This window comes from Aulostomus chinensis, chromosome 13, assembly GCF_037954235.1.
Source record: "Aulostomus chinensis isolate RoL2024-O1b breed Wild chromosome 13, RoL_Achi_v1.0, whole genome shotgun sequence".
In the NCBI taxonomy this organism is placed as follows: domain Eukaryota; kingdom Metazoa; phylum Chordata; class Actinopteri; order Syngnathiformes; family Aulostomidae; genus Aulostomus; species Aulostomus chinensis.
In genome coordinates, this window is record NC_141332.1 from 5,244,232 (window position 1) to 5,263,600 (window position 19,369).

The 19,369-nt window shown below is 45.6% G+C and overlaps 1 protein-coding gene and 1 non-coding gene across 2 annotated transcripts; both read right to left on the reverse strand.

The window, feature by feature from the left end:
- Positions 1–465: 465 nt before the first annotated feature.
- Positions 466–547, reverse strand: trnal-aag (transfer RNA leucine (anticodon AAG)). The gene has a single exon. It is a non-coding gene; the product is annotated as a tRNA-Leu (tRNA).
- Positions 548–4,057: 3,510 nt separating this feature from the next.
- LOC147250655 (homeodomain-interacting protein kinase 2-like) lies at positions 4,058–7,137 on the reverse strand. Its single transcript, XM_086222508.1, has 9 exons — positions 6,914–7,137; positions 6,404–6,573; positions 6,089–6,280; positions 5,802–5,980; positions 5,557–5,680; positions 5,326–5,436; positions 4,995–5,245; positions 4,746–4,915; positions 4,058–4,659 (listed from the first exon to the last, which is right to left on the reverse strand). Exons 1-9 carry the CDS (start codon positions 6,996–6,998, stop codon positions 4,559–4,561), a joined length of 1,383 nt encoding a protein of 460 aa, XP_086078634.1. The 5' UTR covers positions 6,999–7,137; the 3' UTR covers positions 4,058–4,558.
- Between the last annotated feature and the right edge of the window lie 12,232 nt (positions 7,138–19,369).

A 19,369-nucleotide genomic window follows, 5' to 3' on the forward strand; every position in this document is an offset into this window, starting at 1 on the left:
CCCGGTGGAAAGGATAGTGGCGTGATGCTGCGGGCGCTCTGTTCTCATGCCTCCTGCGGAAGCACACTTGCGTCGCACAGAGGGGGGCGTGCTGTCATAATGGCGACGATGAGAGCTCGACTCTACACATCGCTGTTTCCACGTGCACTCGTTGTAGCCACTTTGTGTATCTGCGATCAATATTGGAGCAGTTCCAATCATTTTTATCTCTATGTGGTTGTTGTCTGCTGTCAGGTACAAGGCTGTGGGAAAGAATTTCTCTTTGGGACAATATACAGTCTTATGCAAAGGAAAAGTAGGCCCAGGATAAAGACTAAACTTTTGTATTTTCCGCTCCACAAAGACATGTCTTCTTCTCTTCTGCCAGACTAGGAAAGTTAGGTGTATTTAAGTTCCACACTGCTACATCAAGTATGTGGCAGGAAGGTTGGCTGATAAGTCAATTTGATCATGAGAAGCAAACAATGGCAGTGGTGGGATTTGAACCCACGCCTCCACAGAGACTGGAGCCTTAATCCAGCGCCTTAGACCGCTCGGCCACACTACCTTGTTGTTACAGCAAAGATGTCGGTCTGTTAAACGCATGTTAAAGAGCTAAAACAGCTAAACATGCCAGTTGAATGAAAAGAATTGTAGCAGAGTACAGCCCTGATCCATCGACCTCGGGGTTACAGGCCCAGCACTCCTCCTCTCCACCACTCTTTTTTTCCCAACAGTGGGCCTCACTTTGGCACTGCAGGATTGTTAAAAAAATAAAGGGGAAATTTGAAATTCAAAAATTACAAAATTGTCTCTGGAACAGAAGGTCTTGCAAAAACAGTGCACATGCAGATCATCTCATCCATGTTATCATCCTGTGACTGTATTATTTTAGACGGAGGGTAGAAATGAGATCAGCGCCATGAAATTTAGGAACTGGTTGTATTTCCCTTCAAGGAAAGCAGCTGCTTTTGAAAATCTTGGTGCTTGGCTCTTTTCATGACTCATGTATGGCTCATGAATACGAACCCTGCAAGCAGACTTCGGCCTTCACTGAGTTCAAATTCTCTCTGAGATCAGAACTTGCACATAGCAACGCTGCGTCTGTAGATACATGAACCTGTGTACGTGTGCATACTGGATTTCAACACATCGTGCTTGTACTTTCATGTCGCCTCACCTGGCGCTCTCTGATCATTCAGCTTTTCAGTGAGCTATGCGAGCTGTGTGAATACCTGAGGGCACCACACTTTGTTAAACAGGGCCTGGGGCAATAATTGTTAACACATTCCACTGTTATATGAACGCCTCACAGTTGTGGCAGGAGCTTGTGCTTGTGTTCACACCTCAGTCACCCAGTGACGTCTCCCAGTCAGCGAACACCCACCACCTCAAAATATTCTGAGATCCATTCTATAGCCAAAACTTAACTTTTTGACAAATATACTGCAATTATTGATTTATAAAGTCCATAGAAGCAGAGAACTGCATGGCTGGGAGGTCTGGGGGCCAGCTCTGAATCCCCATTACTATTGTAAAAGTTCTGTCTTCATTGTTTCCATGTCTGCTGGATGACTGCTTCTCTGGCACTGACGCTGGTGGCCAAAGCTCCAGCAGTGACTGAGGCACATTTGTCGAATTTGCTTTAGGCAAAGCCATTAGAAATGAACTCCAGGCTATCGCTCTACCAGGACCACTGTCTACACCCTCAATTACAGAGCACATGAATGTGATATTAAATAACTGTACGAAACACATGCACCCTTCCTCTGGCTCTGTAGTGTACATGTAACATGTGGGACGGTCTGGTACCGTCGCTGTCTGGCAAGTGCAACAGTTGATCCCTGCATCTGGGTTGCGCCTCTCCAGAACCATGATACAAAATCACACCTGTATCCGAACAGTGCTCTAGCTCTTGATTGGTTCTAGCTGTTGATGCTGCTGGCAAAACAGGAGTAGAAAATGGCATCTTGGTCAAGAAGTGGAGACATTAGCAGAGTTAATTCAGCTGTATTTGCATATTTACAGCTGTGATTTTGTATCGTGGTTCTGGAGAGGCGCAACCAAGACAACCCGACGATGCTGTTGACATTTTTTTCTAACTGGATTTGGTGTGTGATGGCATCCTGCTTGTTCCACTGACTGGCTGAAGGAACTTGTGTTCAGGTACTCCATTTTCAGCGTAGCTGCAGAGCTCAGAGTGGATGCTCTTTACCAAGATTGCTCACTCCTTTGACTGCTTGAAGTTCTCAAACTATTTGGAATCCATCATGGCTTGTGGTGATACAGGCTCCTATAACTCACTAGGGATGCTAGTATAGCTTTGGTGGGGTAGATGTCATATATGAACCATATGAATCAGCTTGGGAGGGACCGTCATACTCCATCTTTGGTCAGACCTTCACGTATGACATCTTATCATTAGTCTGAAAATTGTTTTCCCTCACAGAGGCCTTTTCTCTCACCAAGGAACAAGGTCAGCAAGTTTAACATGTATCAACAGTGTCATTGGTGTTGAAAAATGAAAATGTTGAGGAATATTTGCATAAAGTTGAACAAGTGAACATCTCCTCATCGTTCTCATCACTGGTATCGAAGTGCTTGATGTTGTCTTTACTCAGCTGCTTCTACTGAAGCTCAAGGGTGAAAGTTCAAGTGTGGCCCTGATGTGTTCCGTGTGGAGGGCGCCAGCCCTTCAGAAGTATCAAGGTTGTCCTGCAACTCTTTCCAGCTTTCTTAGTACTCCATTGTAGCAGTGTCAGGACTAATGGAGCACTGGTGTGGCCCTGCCCTCTTCAGTTCTGACAAACTCTGGACTGACTGCCGTTTCCCTGCGTCCTCTTCCTCATTTTGTGGTTTGTTGTTATATTGTTTGGTGGGTATTCTGAAGGGTTAATAACTGTATGTGACCCTCTAACACAGACGTTTGTGGCTTGTAAGCTCTGGGTTTCAGAGTTGTTGAGGTCACGAGACTCGTTGGCTCTGCTGATATTATTGTGGTTCGTTAGGGGGTTGTTGATCCAGCCAGTATCTCTGAGGGTCATTGGCGCCAGGCGGATCCAAGTGTGAACGGTTTTTGAGTTCCCTAGGGAGGGGGCTCAGAACCATATTGTAGGTGAGGGACAGGTAATTATGAAGGGCACCTCCTCAGGCCTAGATGTGTACGTCACTGTCTGGAAGCTCTGAGGCCAGGTAGGACTCTGTCCAGCCAGCCCAGGGTATTGGAGGTTTGCCAGGCACTGCCAGGACGGGAGCAGGTGGTGGGTGGGAGAAACCAGTCATCCTTGTCACCAAATATGGTATTAGGACAGGTCACGCCATGACATCATCAGTAATGAACACAAAAGCCATCTCCTCAACAGTAACAGCGCAACACAACAAGACTACTCCATCATCTACTGTGACAGCTCGGCCTCATCTTAACTCCCAGTTTGCACACCCTTATTTCCCCGCCTCTCTGTTACGGTGGTGTGTGGTGGAGAGGGACCCAAATGCAGGGACCACAAGGAGGCTGGACGCAAAATAACAGTTTTGATCATCAACTGAATACACGCTACAAACGAATCACCACTCACGTACAATCCTGGACCTTGAAACTGATGTTTTACCAGATGTTTTACATTTGACAAAACAGGGGAAAAGGAACTGGATCAGTAACACGGAGAAGTGAGTCGCAGGTGGATCGTTTCTCTCTACGCCCCAGCAGGACTCACAACTCCCTCAGATACAGGTTCACACGACACGACAATGATCACATGAGGTCTGTATTTGGGGAAATATTGTCAGGTGGAACTTTATTGACGGAGGACCTCGCCAATGACATTGATGACACCAATAACTACAGGTTCTCATGCAGAACCGGTGCTGAGTTCTGCTGGGACTGCAGGTCTGAACACCTTCTACATCTGAGGTCATTCATGTTTTACTTCTGAATTCTGCTGAAATGCAGTAAACAAAACTCCCCCAATGTCTCTGCCTGTATTGAGCTGAATTTAATGAAATAAAACAGAAATAAGTATTTTATTATTAATGAAACATAACCATTCAATATTCAAATTGATATGGATATAATTTTTCAGATTGAGCTCTTTTCCATTCTCAGTCTTCATCATTTGTATGATTAGACACTCAATATTCATACGACTGTTGGTATGATAATATTTTCTTGGTCCTTTCTTACAAATTTTGTTCTCATATTCAGCCTTCATCATCAAACCCATATTCATCATCAAGGAAAAACAAGTTAAAAACATAGAGTAACAAATTTAAACAGTTTATTATGGGAGAAGTGGGGATTTGGGGGGGGGGGGCGAGGGGTGAACTGGTGGGCTGCAGTTGTTGGGACGCTGGTGCTGGACCCTCCTCATGGGGACCTTCAGAATGCAACGTTTCTTAGAGTCTGACACTGATGCAGGTCCATCAGGCCTCCATCTGCAGCTGTTGAGCGAGCATCTGGCTTCAGGTTATCTGTGCATCATTCTGAGAGAATGAGGAAACAAGCAGGTTCATCCTGATTGAGGGTCCTGTCAGAACTGCCTGAGGTCTCTGTTTCAGGGTTTGTGTGTGAGCACATTGACCCTCATGCTTCATCTGCAGTGAAGCAGCAGAGAAACGTTCTGGCAATCGTCCTGAAGAAGCTCCACACCTGTCCCTCCTTCCCGCCGCCGCTCATCCCGACCCCTGAAAATCAGATGGAAAATTTGTTGTTAGTTTTTGAGCAACTAGAAACACAAAGTGCCAGCCAGCACCTCAGTCATGTGACTAACCAGGCTGGATGTCTGCAGCTCTCTGCTCCGTGCAGACGCTTGACTCAGCTTGTTCAGCTGATGGAGCCTCCTCAAACAGGGTCACAGGTTCGATGGCCACACGCTCAGGTGACTCCTGGCTGGTCTGTGGCTCTGCCATTTGAATGTCTGTCACTGAGCAGGAGTCAACACTGGAAGACAGATCAAATCAGTGAGTCACTGGAGTCCAAACACACAGCTGGACATGCTGCATCACCACACACTTCTTACTTGCTGTCAGTGAGCTGGTCAGCACAGAAAAACGGGTGCTGCAGCACCTGGGAGGGGGTGATGCGCTCGTTAGCATCGAGCTGCAGCATCCCCATCACCAGCTCTGTCAGCTGACGCAGCTCCTTCTGGTCTTTTGCGTCCCTGGGCACCAGTTCAACTGCCACCTGCTCCAGCTCCTCCAGAGAGCAGAGAGGGAAGTATCGCGTCTCCTCCCAGCGATGTCCAGTCTCCTCAGCAAACTCCTCAGGAGACTAAAATACACATTGATCAAGTTAGCAGGCGATGACAGACTGATAGATCAGCACACACAGACCTGTAGATGTAACGGTACCTTGAACCTCCAGGTTGAATCGCTGCTCTTCTGGAAGTAACGAGAGCTCCTGGATCCACAGTCCAGCAGGTGGTCAGCTGGTTTACCCTGCGTCTCCACGATGAACTTCACCTGAACACACACGCACACACACCAATGTTGGTTTAACTTCAGAACAGTTGGATGACTTGTTTAAGGTAAATGACCAGATAAGGACGAGAGAGTCCACAGACTTGGTGCTGGAACGCTTACCAGGTCGTACTCGTCCTCTGCAGGATACAGAGGAGATCCAATAGCCAGCTCTGCTGCCACCAGACCCAGAGACCACATGTCGATGGCCGGAGAGAGCGGCAGGCCCAAGGTGACCTCTGGAGCCCTGAGAGCAGACCAGAATGGTGCACACAGGTCAGACCAAACTCTCACCTGCATGAGTTTTAACCTTCTCTTGTTTCAGATATCACATCACATCACATCCACAGGTGTCTGAATGTACCTACCTGTACCAGAGACTCTGCTCACAGGTCCGAGGCGCAGCGGCAGACCAGAAAGAAATGCCAAAGTCGATTAATTTGACAGTTAATGGCTGCTGACGCCGATCAACAACCATGATGTTCTCTGGTTTGACATCAGCATGAATCAGTCCGACTGTCCCCAGGTGGATGAGAGCAGAGGTCAACTGGAAACACACACATGTTGCTCATTAAGAGGTAAAATGTGTAACTTTATCAACAAATCCTTCTCAAGCAATACAAAGACAAGAGAATCATCCAGAGTGGCTTCAGACCTGGTGAACAACTGGACGCAGCTGCTTGGTGGTCAGAGGTTGGTAGCTTCTCTGCTCCAGGAAGTCAAACAAACTCTGGTCCAGCAGCTCAAATTCCAGACAGAGGCGCTCTTCATGGTAAAAGGAATCCATCCATTGGATGATGTTGGCCTTGTCTGGGTCTAAGTGCCTCAGACTCTCCAGGATGGCAAGCTGCAAAAAAACTCAAAAGGTCAGATTTCTGCTGTTCACACTGACTCATGAGAGTTGTCCTGACACTCTGATGGAAATTATGAAGTCTTCTAATTGTGACTTATTGTTTTTTTAGTGCTGTACCTCTTCCTGGGCCTGGCGAAAGAATTGTTTTTTGGTGACTTTCACAGCCACTGGTGTCTTGGTCTTCATGTTCACACATTTGGCGATGTATCCAAAGCCACCTTCACCCAGGGACTTCAGGATCCTGTGGTTGTGGCCCAGGAAGGTCCCAGGGAAGAGCAGGAAGTCATCTGTTGAGACACAGAAAGCAGAAGGTGAGAGTTCAGTCAGACAAGCGTGTAAATCAATAAAGCCAAAGATCACCAGGAGTATTGCTCAGCTTTTTTTCTGAAACAAGACAGATTTTGCCCCTCTTCCCCAGTTGATAGTGCTGCTGAACTCATCGCTGCACATGTCAAAGACCTTGAGATGGTGCTGCCAGACAGTTGAGTCTGTCTGGACACTCAATCTGTTATTAGTGATCTATTCTATTGTTTTGGAAATGTCTCATTTTTATTGAAAGTCCTTGGAAAGTAACAGGGGGATCATTGATTAGGTTAAAGATTGATTTAGCAGAGGTTTTGTTTATACCTTCATCATAGTAGTCAGACATGGAGGCATCTCCAGTCTGCAGATGCTCCTCATAGATCAGTTCTCCAGTTTCACGTGAAGCCATTTTTCAGTTAGCAGTAAAAATGACTTAGATAAGAAGTAGTGTAGTGAGCTTGGTAGTCACTACTACTTGTACTACTACTTGTATTCTGTACAAATGTGTAGATTTCTGTTATGTGTTTGTGTAAGAATTCTGATGCTGGATTATAGAACTCGGGTATTATCAAAGACATCAATCACTTTTTAACCTTTATCAATTATCTAACAACCCATAGATCAAAGACAGGACCCAGGAATCAATGACATAACCCATAGATCAAAGACAGAACCCATAGATTAAAGAAGGGACCCAGGAATCAATGACATAACCCATAGATCAAAGACAGGACCCAGGAATCAATGACATAAACCATAGATCAAAGACAGAACCCATAGATTAAAGAAGGGACCCAGGAATCAAAGATATCACCCATAGATCAAAGACAGGACCCAAGTGTCAGAGACACAACTCATAGATCAAAGACAGGACACAGAGAACAACAAAGACACACATCTTAGTGTTGCCAGCTGCTTTTGTTCATTTCAGGTGTACAAAGTTGTGGCTTCAGGCTACAAACTGACTCTGCAATGGATAAGTGGGACTCCCCACCTGGGTGGTAGATGGGTCTTGGTCTTGGTCTGGGGAGGCCCCAGCACAAGAGGGGAGCGAGTTCAGGCAGAAGATGATAATTTGAGAGGTAACTGAGCCATTTCATAGGCAACCGCTACAAGCAGGGGAGGGGAACAGGGGCAGGAAAGATGTTGCAGAAGTGTGTGTGTGTGTGTGTCTGTGGGGGGGGGGGGGGGGGGGCTTGGTGTTCATTCTTGCTACAAACAAAGCAGGCAGAGAAGTCTTTGACCAGGGCATCAGTGTCTCTGTCAATCACTGACCACCACACCAGGGGTAAGCACCTGTTTTAGCTCCACGATGCTCAGGTGATCTGCATGTTCCACCCCCAAAACACGCCCACAGAGAGCACCTAGGATCCCTGTGCAAAGCCTGCATGCTACACAGGTGTCATTCCAGCAGGAGAGTTCCTGCTCCTGACAGGACTGCTGATCCCTCTTTGTCCAAGAGGGAGAACCTAGGATCAGAGAACAGGTGATGGCCCAACTGGTAGGACTCACAGGGGGCTGGTTGAGGTCAACACTGAGAACATTATTGCTTCTTAGGGAACAGTGAGTTGGAGAGAGCTGGCAGAGCAGAGGCAGCAATCTGAGGAGGCTGCTTGGCTCGGGTGGCCACTGGTTGTTGAATTAGCGTAGCTGCACTTTCAGCTTGCAGTGCATTGGTCACTGGTCAGCATGCTGGGTGAGGTTTCTCCGCTCAACAAGGGGCTTCTTCAGTTCTCGTCACTGGTGGGGAGTTGGGGGGCTTTCATAACTCTGCCTGTTCTTCTAATGGAGTCTTTTGAGGCGTGTGACCTCTGGGTTTCACAGTTGTTGTGGTCACATGAGAGACTTGGGCCCGGTCTCTCATGTGACCACAACAACTGTGAGGTCCAGAGGTCACAGCTGACTATGACACAGCACTTCAGAGATACTAAAACCTGGACGACTGAAGAACATCACCCACAATCATCCCTCTTCTATATTTACTGCAGAAATTTACTCTGTGAAATCTGTACCGCATCAGGTCTTATTCATAACAAAGAGATACATTAAAATGCTCAATAAATGTATCTGCCATGTCTAACCATACAAACCTTACAAGTCAACTTTTGCTCGAGCCCAAAAGTGTACTTTCATTGATGATGTTAACTCAAACAATGGCATGAGAAGGACGCCATGGGCAGATCCTGCAGGAAGTTTGATTTTTTTTCCACCTCTCTTTAACCAATATATATTTTTTATTTTTGTAGATCCTGTCATAATGACAAATAATGGTTCTGCCTGTTTGCATAAAATCCTTCTAATGTTGTGAGTTAAAGCATATTGGTCTTTGGAAATGTAGTCTTTAATCTTGAGTCAATTGTTAATTGTGATAGATTTACTGCTGTCCCCAGCTAAGGGTTACATCTGGAACTGACTTCGGTGCAGCAAATCATTCAAGTCAAATCAAGAGTTGAAATTATTTATTTATTTATTGTCATAGTTGATTTGTCTTTCAGGAAAAACAACACATCCTGAATCGCCTGTTTATTCGATACTGCAATAGACATTGGGCTGCAGGGCGATGCATAAAATCATGGAACAACAGATGAGGAGGTTGGATACACAAGAAGAAGAACACATGCAATCTGGTCTGAAGCCCAAACAACAACAACAGTACAGCAGTGTGATGGAAGAACAGTTGGCAGAACCTCCACTGATGGTGCTTTTATCATCCAAGGAGCTGCAAAACTTCACAAGGTGGAGGCTTTCAGTCAAAAGAACGGAGAAGAAAAAATGCCTTTCAGTGAGAAAAGGACATTCTTCCTTTTGAAGCAGAAAAAAATCAGGCTAACGGTGGACATATTTTATAGTTTAATAAACTATACAATTTATATAGTTCACATACATAATAGTTGTTTGTGTTTAGGGTTAATATATGGGGGCAGCACTGTGGCCTCCCATCAAGAAGGTTGTGGGTGGAGCCCCGGCTGGAGCAAGGGGTCTTTCTGTGTGAGTCTCCATGTTCTCCCTGTTCCTGCTGGGTTCTCTCTGGTACTCCAGCTTCCTCCACAGTCCAAAGACATCAAGAGGGGACCAGGTTAATCCAGACTCTAAATTGACTGTAGGCGTGGCTGGGAGAGCCAATGGTTGTCTGTCTCTATGTGTTGGCCCTGCCATGGACTGGTGACCCGTCCAGGGGGAACCCCGCCTCTCGCCTGAAGTCTGCTGTGATAGGCTCCACCCCCTGCCACCCTGAACAGGATAAGCGGGAGAAAGTGGATGGATGGATGGAGGTTAATGATGTCACTACTGGTATATGCAACATGACTGACAAACACATCACAAAAAAAAAAAAAAAGGACTAAAGTCAATCAGGACTAAACGTGTCAGTCCTGTGGATGGTGTACATGAGAGTGAGCGAATCTTACTTTATCTGTGTGAGAACAATGAGTGCAGCTTGATGTATAACCAGCGCAGGACAAGAGCCATCACCACAATATTGACAAGCACACATTTTCAGTAGGTGAGACAGAAAACATGCCGAGCAGCAGAGCAAACTAAACACATCTCCAACTGTGAGTTTGACATGAGTTTGCTTCCTTTGCTCTAATTCATGACACTGTAATTTAATGGCAGCTGTCATAATACAGACAGGAGGGCCAAAGCCTGCAGCAAACGCTCCTGAGATAACCTGTCGCAAGAAAAGCACAGTGGGTTGACCCAACACAGACATGAACCTGGAGCCGGTGTCTGTTGTGTGGTTGTTAATGGACTCAAGTATCAGCTAATTATCTCAACTACTCCAACTACCAAAAACACAAACGTCAGCAGGACTGGTGACGAATGCTATTTGAGTCATGTAATGAAACATTATGTATGCATATGATCCCTTGTCATTAAAAAGCCATCATGTCATTTGATTTCTGGTCATGTCTGAGTGATGTAGGCTGTCATACACTGAAATATTCCGGTTGAATCCTATGAAGTCGTGAGGAATTACAGCAACATCTTGTAAAATCCTGGGAATTATTTTCAGTGTGAGCAGCAGAGAAATTCTTTTTTTGTCAAGATTGTTTATTTTGCTAAATTGATTTCATGCCAGCTCAGTTCTTTTCTCCCTAATATTGTAAACACTGACAAAAGTGCCTCAGAGAAGGAGGGAAAGGTGGGCAGAGGAGGTATTAAAATAACAATAATAGTAGTAATAATAATAATAATAATAATATTTATCATTACTCAATGACAGGAATAGCAAATAGTGTGGGAGATATAGAGAAAAAGATGGTGGGGCTGAAACTGAGAGCCGGCACGATTGAAATTCTGCTGCTGCAGTCCAGCTAAGCTCGGATTGGACATGGTCAACTCAGTCTTAACCTCTGTATTTCTCGTGGAAGCAGAACGGTGAGCATAAGCTGCTCTTACTCCTAACATCACTCCTCTACTGAGGCTCCCTGTACTCCCACCTGTCTTCATCCTGCAGTAGCTTGGAGGGGGTGACCATGTCAGAGCGCTCCAAGGCAGCTGTGTGGTTAGAAGGCACTGAAGCCACCGCAGGTACCCAGCCAGCCTGATGATGCAGAGCCCCAGGGTTGGTTGATTTAGTCTAATGTGTTGATCGCCTTGACCTCGTCTGTGGAGAAACATCCCTGCGCTGGGAGCAAAAGTTCTGCTCATTTGATGCGTAAACAATGAAGGTGACCAATGGTAAAGGGAGGACGAGAACTTGTAGCAGTTGAATCATTGTGAGCAGACAGGTGTGTGCAGTCTGACATCAGTGCGTAGCGGGAAGTGAGTGGGGGTGTATTTTACGTTCACTGTTTTTGTCTCTGGCTGTCAGCCTCATCTGAGTGTAGCGACGCCTGCCACTTCACTCTGATCAGAGCTTCTGTCTATGGACTGAAAATGGACTCGCCACCATTTTGGATCTGAGTGAAGGCAAAGATTTTACATCAACATTCAGCAGCGGTAAACATATAACCTCAGTTTTTCATTCCGGTCAGCAAAAAGGCTTTTCTGTGTGGCGTTTGCATGTTCTCCCTGTGTCCCCGGGGGTTTCCTGTACACTCACAAAAACATGCTACAGTTCTGGCCACTGTAGCACCTCCTCTGCTCCATCAGGGTGTCTGATTGGAGGGGAAAAGAATCAGTGTGACTAACATGATCCTCCCATGCGCTACGTCCTACTGGTGAAAGTCCCCCCTGTCTCGTGACAAGAAGCGGCCTGCTAACGGGCCATGTATAGAGGACGCATGAGTCCAGTTCTTGGCTCTCCCCAGGTTGACAGATAGGTAGTGCCTGGAAGGCACAGGCAGTGCCCAGGATTTGGAGCAAATTGGCACCGGGTGTTTGAAATAAAATGGGTTACAAAAATCAGGGATAAAAAATGTAAAAAAAAAAAATGTAAAAAAAATAAGTGATTCTGAGAACCTGTGAAAAGGAAATCTGATGAGGCATCCAAACATGTAATGTCCCAGTTTGTTTCCATATTTGCAGATGTAACAACGGTATCTACTAGTCACATGAAATGGTGGGCTGAGCTTGATGGAGAGACTTCAGCGGAGCAATGAGTGGAAAGAGAATCCACAGCTGTTCAATTAACTTGAGAATGAATCTCATTCAACGTAAGATCACGCACAGGCTGCACTTCTCAAAAGTTAAACTTAACAAAAGCCTCCACATATCCACTGTGCAGAGTGTCTGCAGTTGGAGCATGAGCACCGACTGTACTGTCCAAAACTCACGACTTTCTGGTCTGACACTGCTGATTGGTATTCCAGAGCAGAGGAAAGGGCTAGAAGCCGACCTGGACCTGGAGGTGAAAGAGGACCAGCAGCTCTTCCACCAAAGATTTGTATCAAATGAAGCTCAATCTGCTGGAGGAGGTGAAGCCGCAGCGCTGAAGGTGAGAGGTGCGGCGTTGTGTCCAGTGGCTCACACACTGTTCTGCAGACCTGCATTATAAGAAGGCACCTGGAATGTAGCAGGCCACAGAAATTTCTCCAAAAACAATTGTTTGTGCCCAAAGCTTTGACTGTGCATGAGCTTAAGATCTACACAGGTCCCCTGCGTTACTGCCATGACACACGTCTGTGTTTGGAGCAGTGCAGCTTTTATTGTTGGACCAGAAGCTGCTGACTGTTGAACCAAAAGTATTTTTGTAGTGTAAATAAACTACAACAAAAAGAAATATCTAGTATTTTCCGAAGTGAAATTTAATTTCATTTTATATTTTTTCAGTCCGAGGCGGCACAGTGGTGCAGTGGTCCTCACTGTGGCCCCCATCAAGAAGGTTGTGGGTGGAGCCCCGGCTGGAGCACGGGGTCTTTCTGTGTCAGTCTCCATGTTCTCCCTGTTCCTGCTGGGTTCTCTCTGGTACTCCAGCTTCCTCCACAGTCCAAAGACATCAAGAGGGACCAGGTTAATCCAGACTCTAAATTGACCGTAGGCGTGGCTGGTAGAGCTACCTGCTGAAAATGTCCCTGCATGAGGTAGAAGCAGTTTTGGAAGACTGTGTTTAGCTAATTGAGTACGGACACGTGTCTGTGAAGCTTTTCAGCGTTAAAAGTCAGCACATTTCAGAAATGGTAAGATTGCATACAAATTCAGCTGAGAGAGATTTCAATTATAAATGCATTCCTGTGTTGTGCATTAACCAAAAAAATGCTGGCATAAAACCCAAATTGTGCGACAACTCATCTGCGAGTGAGATGTATCTTACTGCAGTTTTATGTACCACATGAACATGTGAAGCAGTGGTATTCAAATATATTCATCACTGCAGCTTTTAACAGGGGGAGGTCTCTTTGGCTGGGGTCATGACATAAAATTGGCAGTGGTGGGATTTGAACCCACACCTCCACAGAGACTGGAGCCTAGATCCAGCACCTTAGACCACTCAGCCTCACTACCCCTCTGCAGAGGACTATGGTTGTTGGAACCCGTGTCAGAGACAGACGTCAGAGAGTACAGATCAAACCTGCCGAACATCCAATGACTGTTCAAGAGATTTCGAAGTCTCTGACAAATTTCCAAAATAAGGAGAAAGTCCAAGTTTCACTGGAGTTGTTGAAGGCAATGGTGTCGGGAGGGTATGCAAACTGCAGGAGATCCAGGGTGGCAGGGAGGGGGGGTGAAGAAGTTTTTGACCAGTCACTCAAAACACTTCATCACCACGGCTTTGCCAGCAGCTTGCTTGTCAGAAACATTGAGCTTTAGTGTCTGCCGTCCATGCTGTTGTCTCTATGGTTACCACTACCACAACAAACACTTCTTCGCTTGAAGCAACACCACTCCTCACTCGCCAGCTCCACCACGAGGTTAGAAGATTCTCTTCCAGCTTAAAAATTGAAATAATAATCTAATAATCTACACTAGTAAAATGAAACTGGCAACAACAAGTCATGTAGAGTTCCCCATGTCAGGAGCAAATCTGAACCATCATATCAGCAGACCACCTTAACATAAACTATCAACAATCAGTAACACTCACCTCATCTCAGATGTAATCTGATTAACCTGATTAAATCTGTCTCAGATTGAATCTCTAGTCTAAAAAGGAGTTGTAGTCTTGTCAGTAGTGACGTGACAAGATCCCCGGTCTTTGCAAACTCTTCGTCTGAGACAAAAAACTGTGAGTTGTCGACCAACTGTCTTGAGGCGTGAGAGGGTGTCACACAGGTCTCTCGTGTTTGGGAGGCTGAAGGTTTTTCTGTCGGCAAGTTTGAGAATATTGTTGTTGTCGTCTGTTATGATTGATAGTCAAGTTCATGGCCACAATTTAAAAAAAAACAGGCCATCTCTTCTTCAGAAGATGTGACTGGAGACTAAACAGCTGATGAATAAGAGGTCATGGATCCCTGAACGCATCAGAGGCAGTGAGTTATGGCTTAAAAATAACGTTTTGAAGAAAAAATGAAATGAGATTCAGATAAACACCTGGGTTTCTGGGTTGGAGCTTGGCGAGAGCGGCCGCACTCCCTGGCTGCAGCCTACCCACCCCCAGGAACGGTGGCGCGGCGCACGCTGCAAGGCCTCACATACGTACATACACAATCATGTATACGTGCTTTGTTTAATTCTGATGTGTGCCATTGTTACGGTCAACCAATAATAATCGTGACTATTTGTGATAGCGGTATCAGGCAAGTGAGTGTTCTAATTTCGCCTTGGGCTCGATCCCTTGGTGACAATAAAGCTGTTCTGATTCTGATTCGGATAAAAACTTGACACTCGTTACTTCTTACAGTGTTGGACAAAACACATTGAAGAGCACCACAAGTTATGTACATGATTGTATCCTCAAATTAATTTGATCCAAGAAAGCATCACGCCATGCTCCACTACCCTGAATGTACACGCCGCGTCGGCCCTTTTGAGAGTGTTTGGAGGACGAGGAATGACATGAAGCACTTCTAAATCAGATTGAAGCCCCAGCAAAGAAGCACCAACTAGCTGTTGCCTGTCATTGGAAACCCTCATGCGTTGAGTCTGAGTCAGACATCGTTCAGCGTGAACATGGTGATGTGGTTCCACAGCTCGTTCAAACTGATCAGTCAAGTGAAACCACTGTCACCACTGAGGTGTTGCCGTTAGCACAGGTTTGTTAATGAGAGGTGAGGCGCTGAGTGGGGTGTCTGAGAGAGGACGAGCGCTCATGGAGCCTCTGATGGAGACGGCACGTGAGGAGCTTTGTGATCCGGTGCAGTGTTGGTGAGTTTCTCCATTGGTCTTTGCTCTTGTCATGCATTGCAATGTCGATATTTTACCCCGTAAGACTTTGTCATTGTGTTCTTTATGTTATCTCATCAATTATGGTGTTAACATTATTACATTGTAAGGTTTTCAAAGGTGTTACAGGTGTTGAACAGGTGGCTCCCTTAAACCCTGAGTGGGTGTTAAACTCAATTCTGAGGGTGTTAAAATTGCGGGACTTCTCCACAGGACACACGGAGCTCCCCTGGATGTCCCTGGAGTCTCCCAACACCCCGGCAAGCTGACAGGGGGTGAGGTTTTTAGCCTCTCTGCTAACTGTAGCCAGGAGCATTCGCCTCGCTGTCTTGGAAGACTACTGTAGTGCCTCTCCCTGTGAAACTCCAGCAGGGTTTCGTGGTCTAAAACACTTCACCCACCCTTCCATCGGCATGAGGGGGAGCGGATCATAATGGCACTTTCAGTTTTTGGTGAACTAACCCTTTAAGTTCCAAGGCACCACGGGGGGGAGGGGGGAGCATTGATTTAATTAAAGGAGTGAGTTCAGGTCCACCGGAGTCACCATCAGCTATTAGCCATCTCTGCGGTTGCCTCAAGGATCCTCTGGGTCAGGGAGTTGTGCTCTCTGAGCCTCTCAAGGAACCTGCAGGATCATGTTGACCAAATATGGTGTCCTAGCAACCTTATCAAAACCTCAGGAATTACATTTGCTGCATTAGGGCCCATCTCTGGTCCCCGTGAAAACTCAGGGTCGGAATAAGGTTAGCGCGCCAGAAAAGGGACCATAGGTAACACACACACACACACACACAAACACACACATATTTATGTGTTGCTCAAAGTAGGTTAATTTTGCTCTCCTGGAGATCCAGAGCACGCCATTTATCACCCGGCCACACACAGCCACCAGTGCGCAGACATATCCAGCGCAGTTGAGAGTCCTTTCACGCCCTCGTCTCTTCAGCTCAGCACAGACGAATCTCATCATCCCACTGCAAAGATTTTCTCTGGTGTCTGTTATTTCCACCTCATGTGTAATTACACATTTGGCACCGTCATTAACCCACGGCTTCTACACGAACACACGTGCTTTAAATACATTCTTACCACCGCACCAATCAAAGATAACGACCGAATTAATGACGAGGTCTTTACCACACATATCCACATATTTGAGTGGGTTCGAAACTAGGCTATGTGTATGCAAACAAACACATCCAGCTGCACACGTGCACATACTAGGAGAAAGCGCCAGCTGTAAATAATTCAGACTGGAGCAGCCCACAAACATATATTATGAATCACATACTTCCAGCTCTAGCCTTTGGGGTTTTTATTTCACAATTTTTATAACTTGGTTTATTTAATCACACAGATCTACAGGGTACACGGGTGGAAGTTTACATGCACACGTATGTGGGTCAGTAAATGAAGCACAGTGCCGCGTGTCCCGTGATAATCCACAAAGTTTCAAAACTGATGGAGTTCAAGGGTCCCTGTACATCCTGGAAACCTGAATAAGGCGCGACTCTCCGAAGTCATCAAAGACGGCGGCCGCTCACCAACCGGAGGAGGAGAGAAGAATCATGTCATAATTATTTGCCCACACCTGACAAACTGATAAAAGCTTGTCACTGACGTCCAGCATGCGTTCATCCTGCAGGAAACAACGGAGACTTTACGTCACTCAGTGAGGGGCTGACGCTTGCTGTCACATCTGGAACCTGCTGGCTGCTCTGACTTTCTGATTTCCCTCTTAATGTTCACAAAGTCGAGTGAAAATCACAAGTAACTAGGTTACTAGGTAATGTGCCAACATCCTTTCTCAATTTATTGGTTTATTCTTTAGTTTATTAGAGATAAAAACACGTAACAATGTCAGCCACTCTAATGAGATTAGGAAAGCAGTAAATCCTCACAAATGGTGGATTACAAGCAACATCTGTGCCTTTAAACTTATTCAAACAATTAACTGATTACAGAAAGAGGTGCTAATTATCCCCCTGGCAACGTCTATTCACTGCGGCTTTCTGAAAATACAAATATAGTGAAATGAAATGATAAATCCCTCAGGTGGGCCTCCAGATCCGTGCAAGATCTCCTCCACGCTGTCACTCACAGGGATTTTTCTTTGTCCACCTCAACAAAAGGAAACTAATTGTCCCTCCATGAGTTCTGCGTCCGTTCTGCTGGTGGGTAATTTTAACAACTTTGGTGCTCCACCAAACCAGTTCATTTTATATATTTCATGTTAAATGTTGTGATGGTGAAATTAAAAAAAAGTGACCTTCTTAAACTAATCCTTGAAGTCATTTTTGCCTTTTTTTTTCCTAAATCAATTCCTTATGATGTTTCGTCTCCGTTTTTTTGTGTTTCATGAAAAAAAAAAGGGAAAAAAAAGAACTTAGGCAATTATTTTAAGAAAATGACGACAAATTACGAGCACGACCTACATTTAGTGGTACAGCAGCACTTTTTACCAGCATTGGCAGCTGTGGCTAAAAGTCCACTCCGACTGTTGGTCATGTCACTATTTGCCAAAACCCATTGCTTCGATTGAAGTTATTATTCAGGGAAATCAGCTTCACCATGAGGACCTTTCACCTTCCTCTCAGGTTTGTCTACATTTGGCAGGGCCTGTTAGGAAGGGACTCGGATCCTGAACCAAAACAGTGAAAGATTTGAGTGTTAAGCCACCTTTGTTGCTTTAACGCCGCTTAAATTCTGCAACTAAGTGAAATTACACAATATTAAGTTGACGTCGTGACCAAATGCATTATTTTTATGTATCTAATCAAAATGATGTTAATCTAAATCAAGAAATTTGAATCGTTACCTTGAGCCAGGCATTTAATGAAGTGCTTGTGTAAGGTCGAGTTACTTTGTCGAGTGTCATATCTGACGATGTAAACTAGAGCAGAAAAGTGCTGACAAATTCTCAAAATGACAGCTTTTCTTTCAATATTTTAAAAGGGCATTTCTAATTTTACACACTCTTGTGTCAGTACCGTTTTCCAGTGCAGTTTCCTTCTAATAGTAATGTCACAGTCCGCTAATTGTACTTCAGCAAAGGATGTGCGTAATTGCAGCTAACAAACACACAACTGTTGTTAGCTACGGAACAGAAGAACCACGGCTGGTTAATTATACAGTCAATATTGTCAGAAATGATCCATTATTCTTTGAACAAGCGACGAGCAGCAGCTTTTCCGTCTCAGCTTTAGCAATAATAGCTCATCTTCACAGTCCATTGTGTTCTACAGGCACACACAAACAACACACGTGTGCCCTTGTGAATCACTTAGGACTTCTTGCCTCATTGCAGCATTTCAGCCGTTGTTATCTCTGTATCCACATGTCTCCCCCCCCCCCCCCCCTCTACCTCAGATCATTGGCTGTCTGTCAAATCATAGCGAGCTGAGGGATCACACAATCACGCACACTCTCACACACACACACACACACACACACAGAAGGGATCAAGGGTTGCTGGAGTTGCCGTTAATCTGCAGCCCTCTCGTCTCTCGTCAGTCGCTTTGTTTTGCTCTTGTGCTGCTGCTGTCATAATATGTGGACTATTTCTAAATACTTCTGTCCAATATTTGCAGATTTACCATGAGCTGTCAATCATGTTCGTCTATTTCACGGCAGTGCAGTGCAGTGGTCCTCACTGTGGCCCCCCAGCAAGAAGGTTGTGGGTGGAGCCCAGGCTGGAGCACGGGGTCTTTCTGTGTGAGTCTCCATGTTCTCCCTGTTCCTGCTGGGTTCTCTCTGGTACTCCAGCTTCCTCCACAGTCCAAAGACATCAAGAGGGACCAGGTTAATCCAGACTCTAAATTGACCGTAGGTGTGACTGGGAGAGCCAATGGTTGTCTGTCTCTATGTGTTGGTCCTGTCATGGACTGGTGACCCGTCCAGGGGGAAGGCTGCTGGGATAGGCTCCACCCCCTGTGACCCTTAAGAGGATAAACAGAAGAAAAAGGATGGGTTTGAACGTATAACCCAGGGGATGTAATGTGTATTTCTATCAGAAGGTGTCAGTCTGGGCAATGTCCCATTGGCTGTAACAGGTTGTAGAGTAGAAGAAAACCA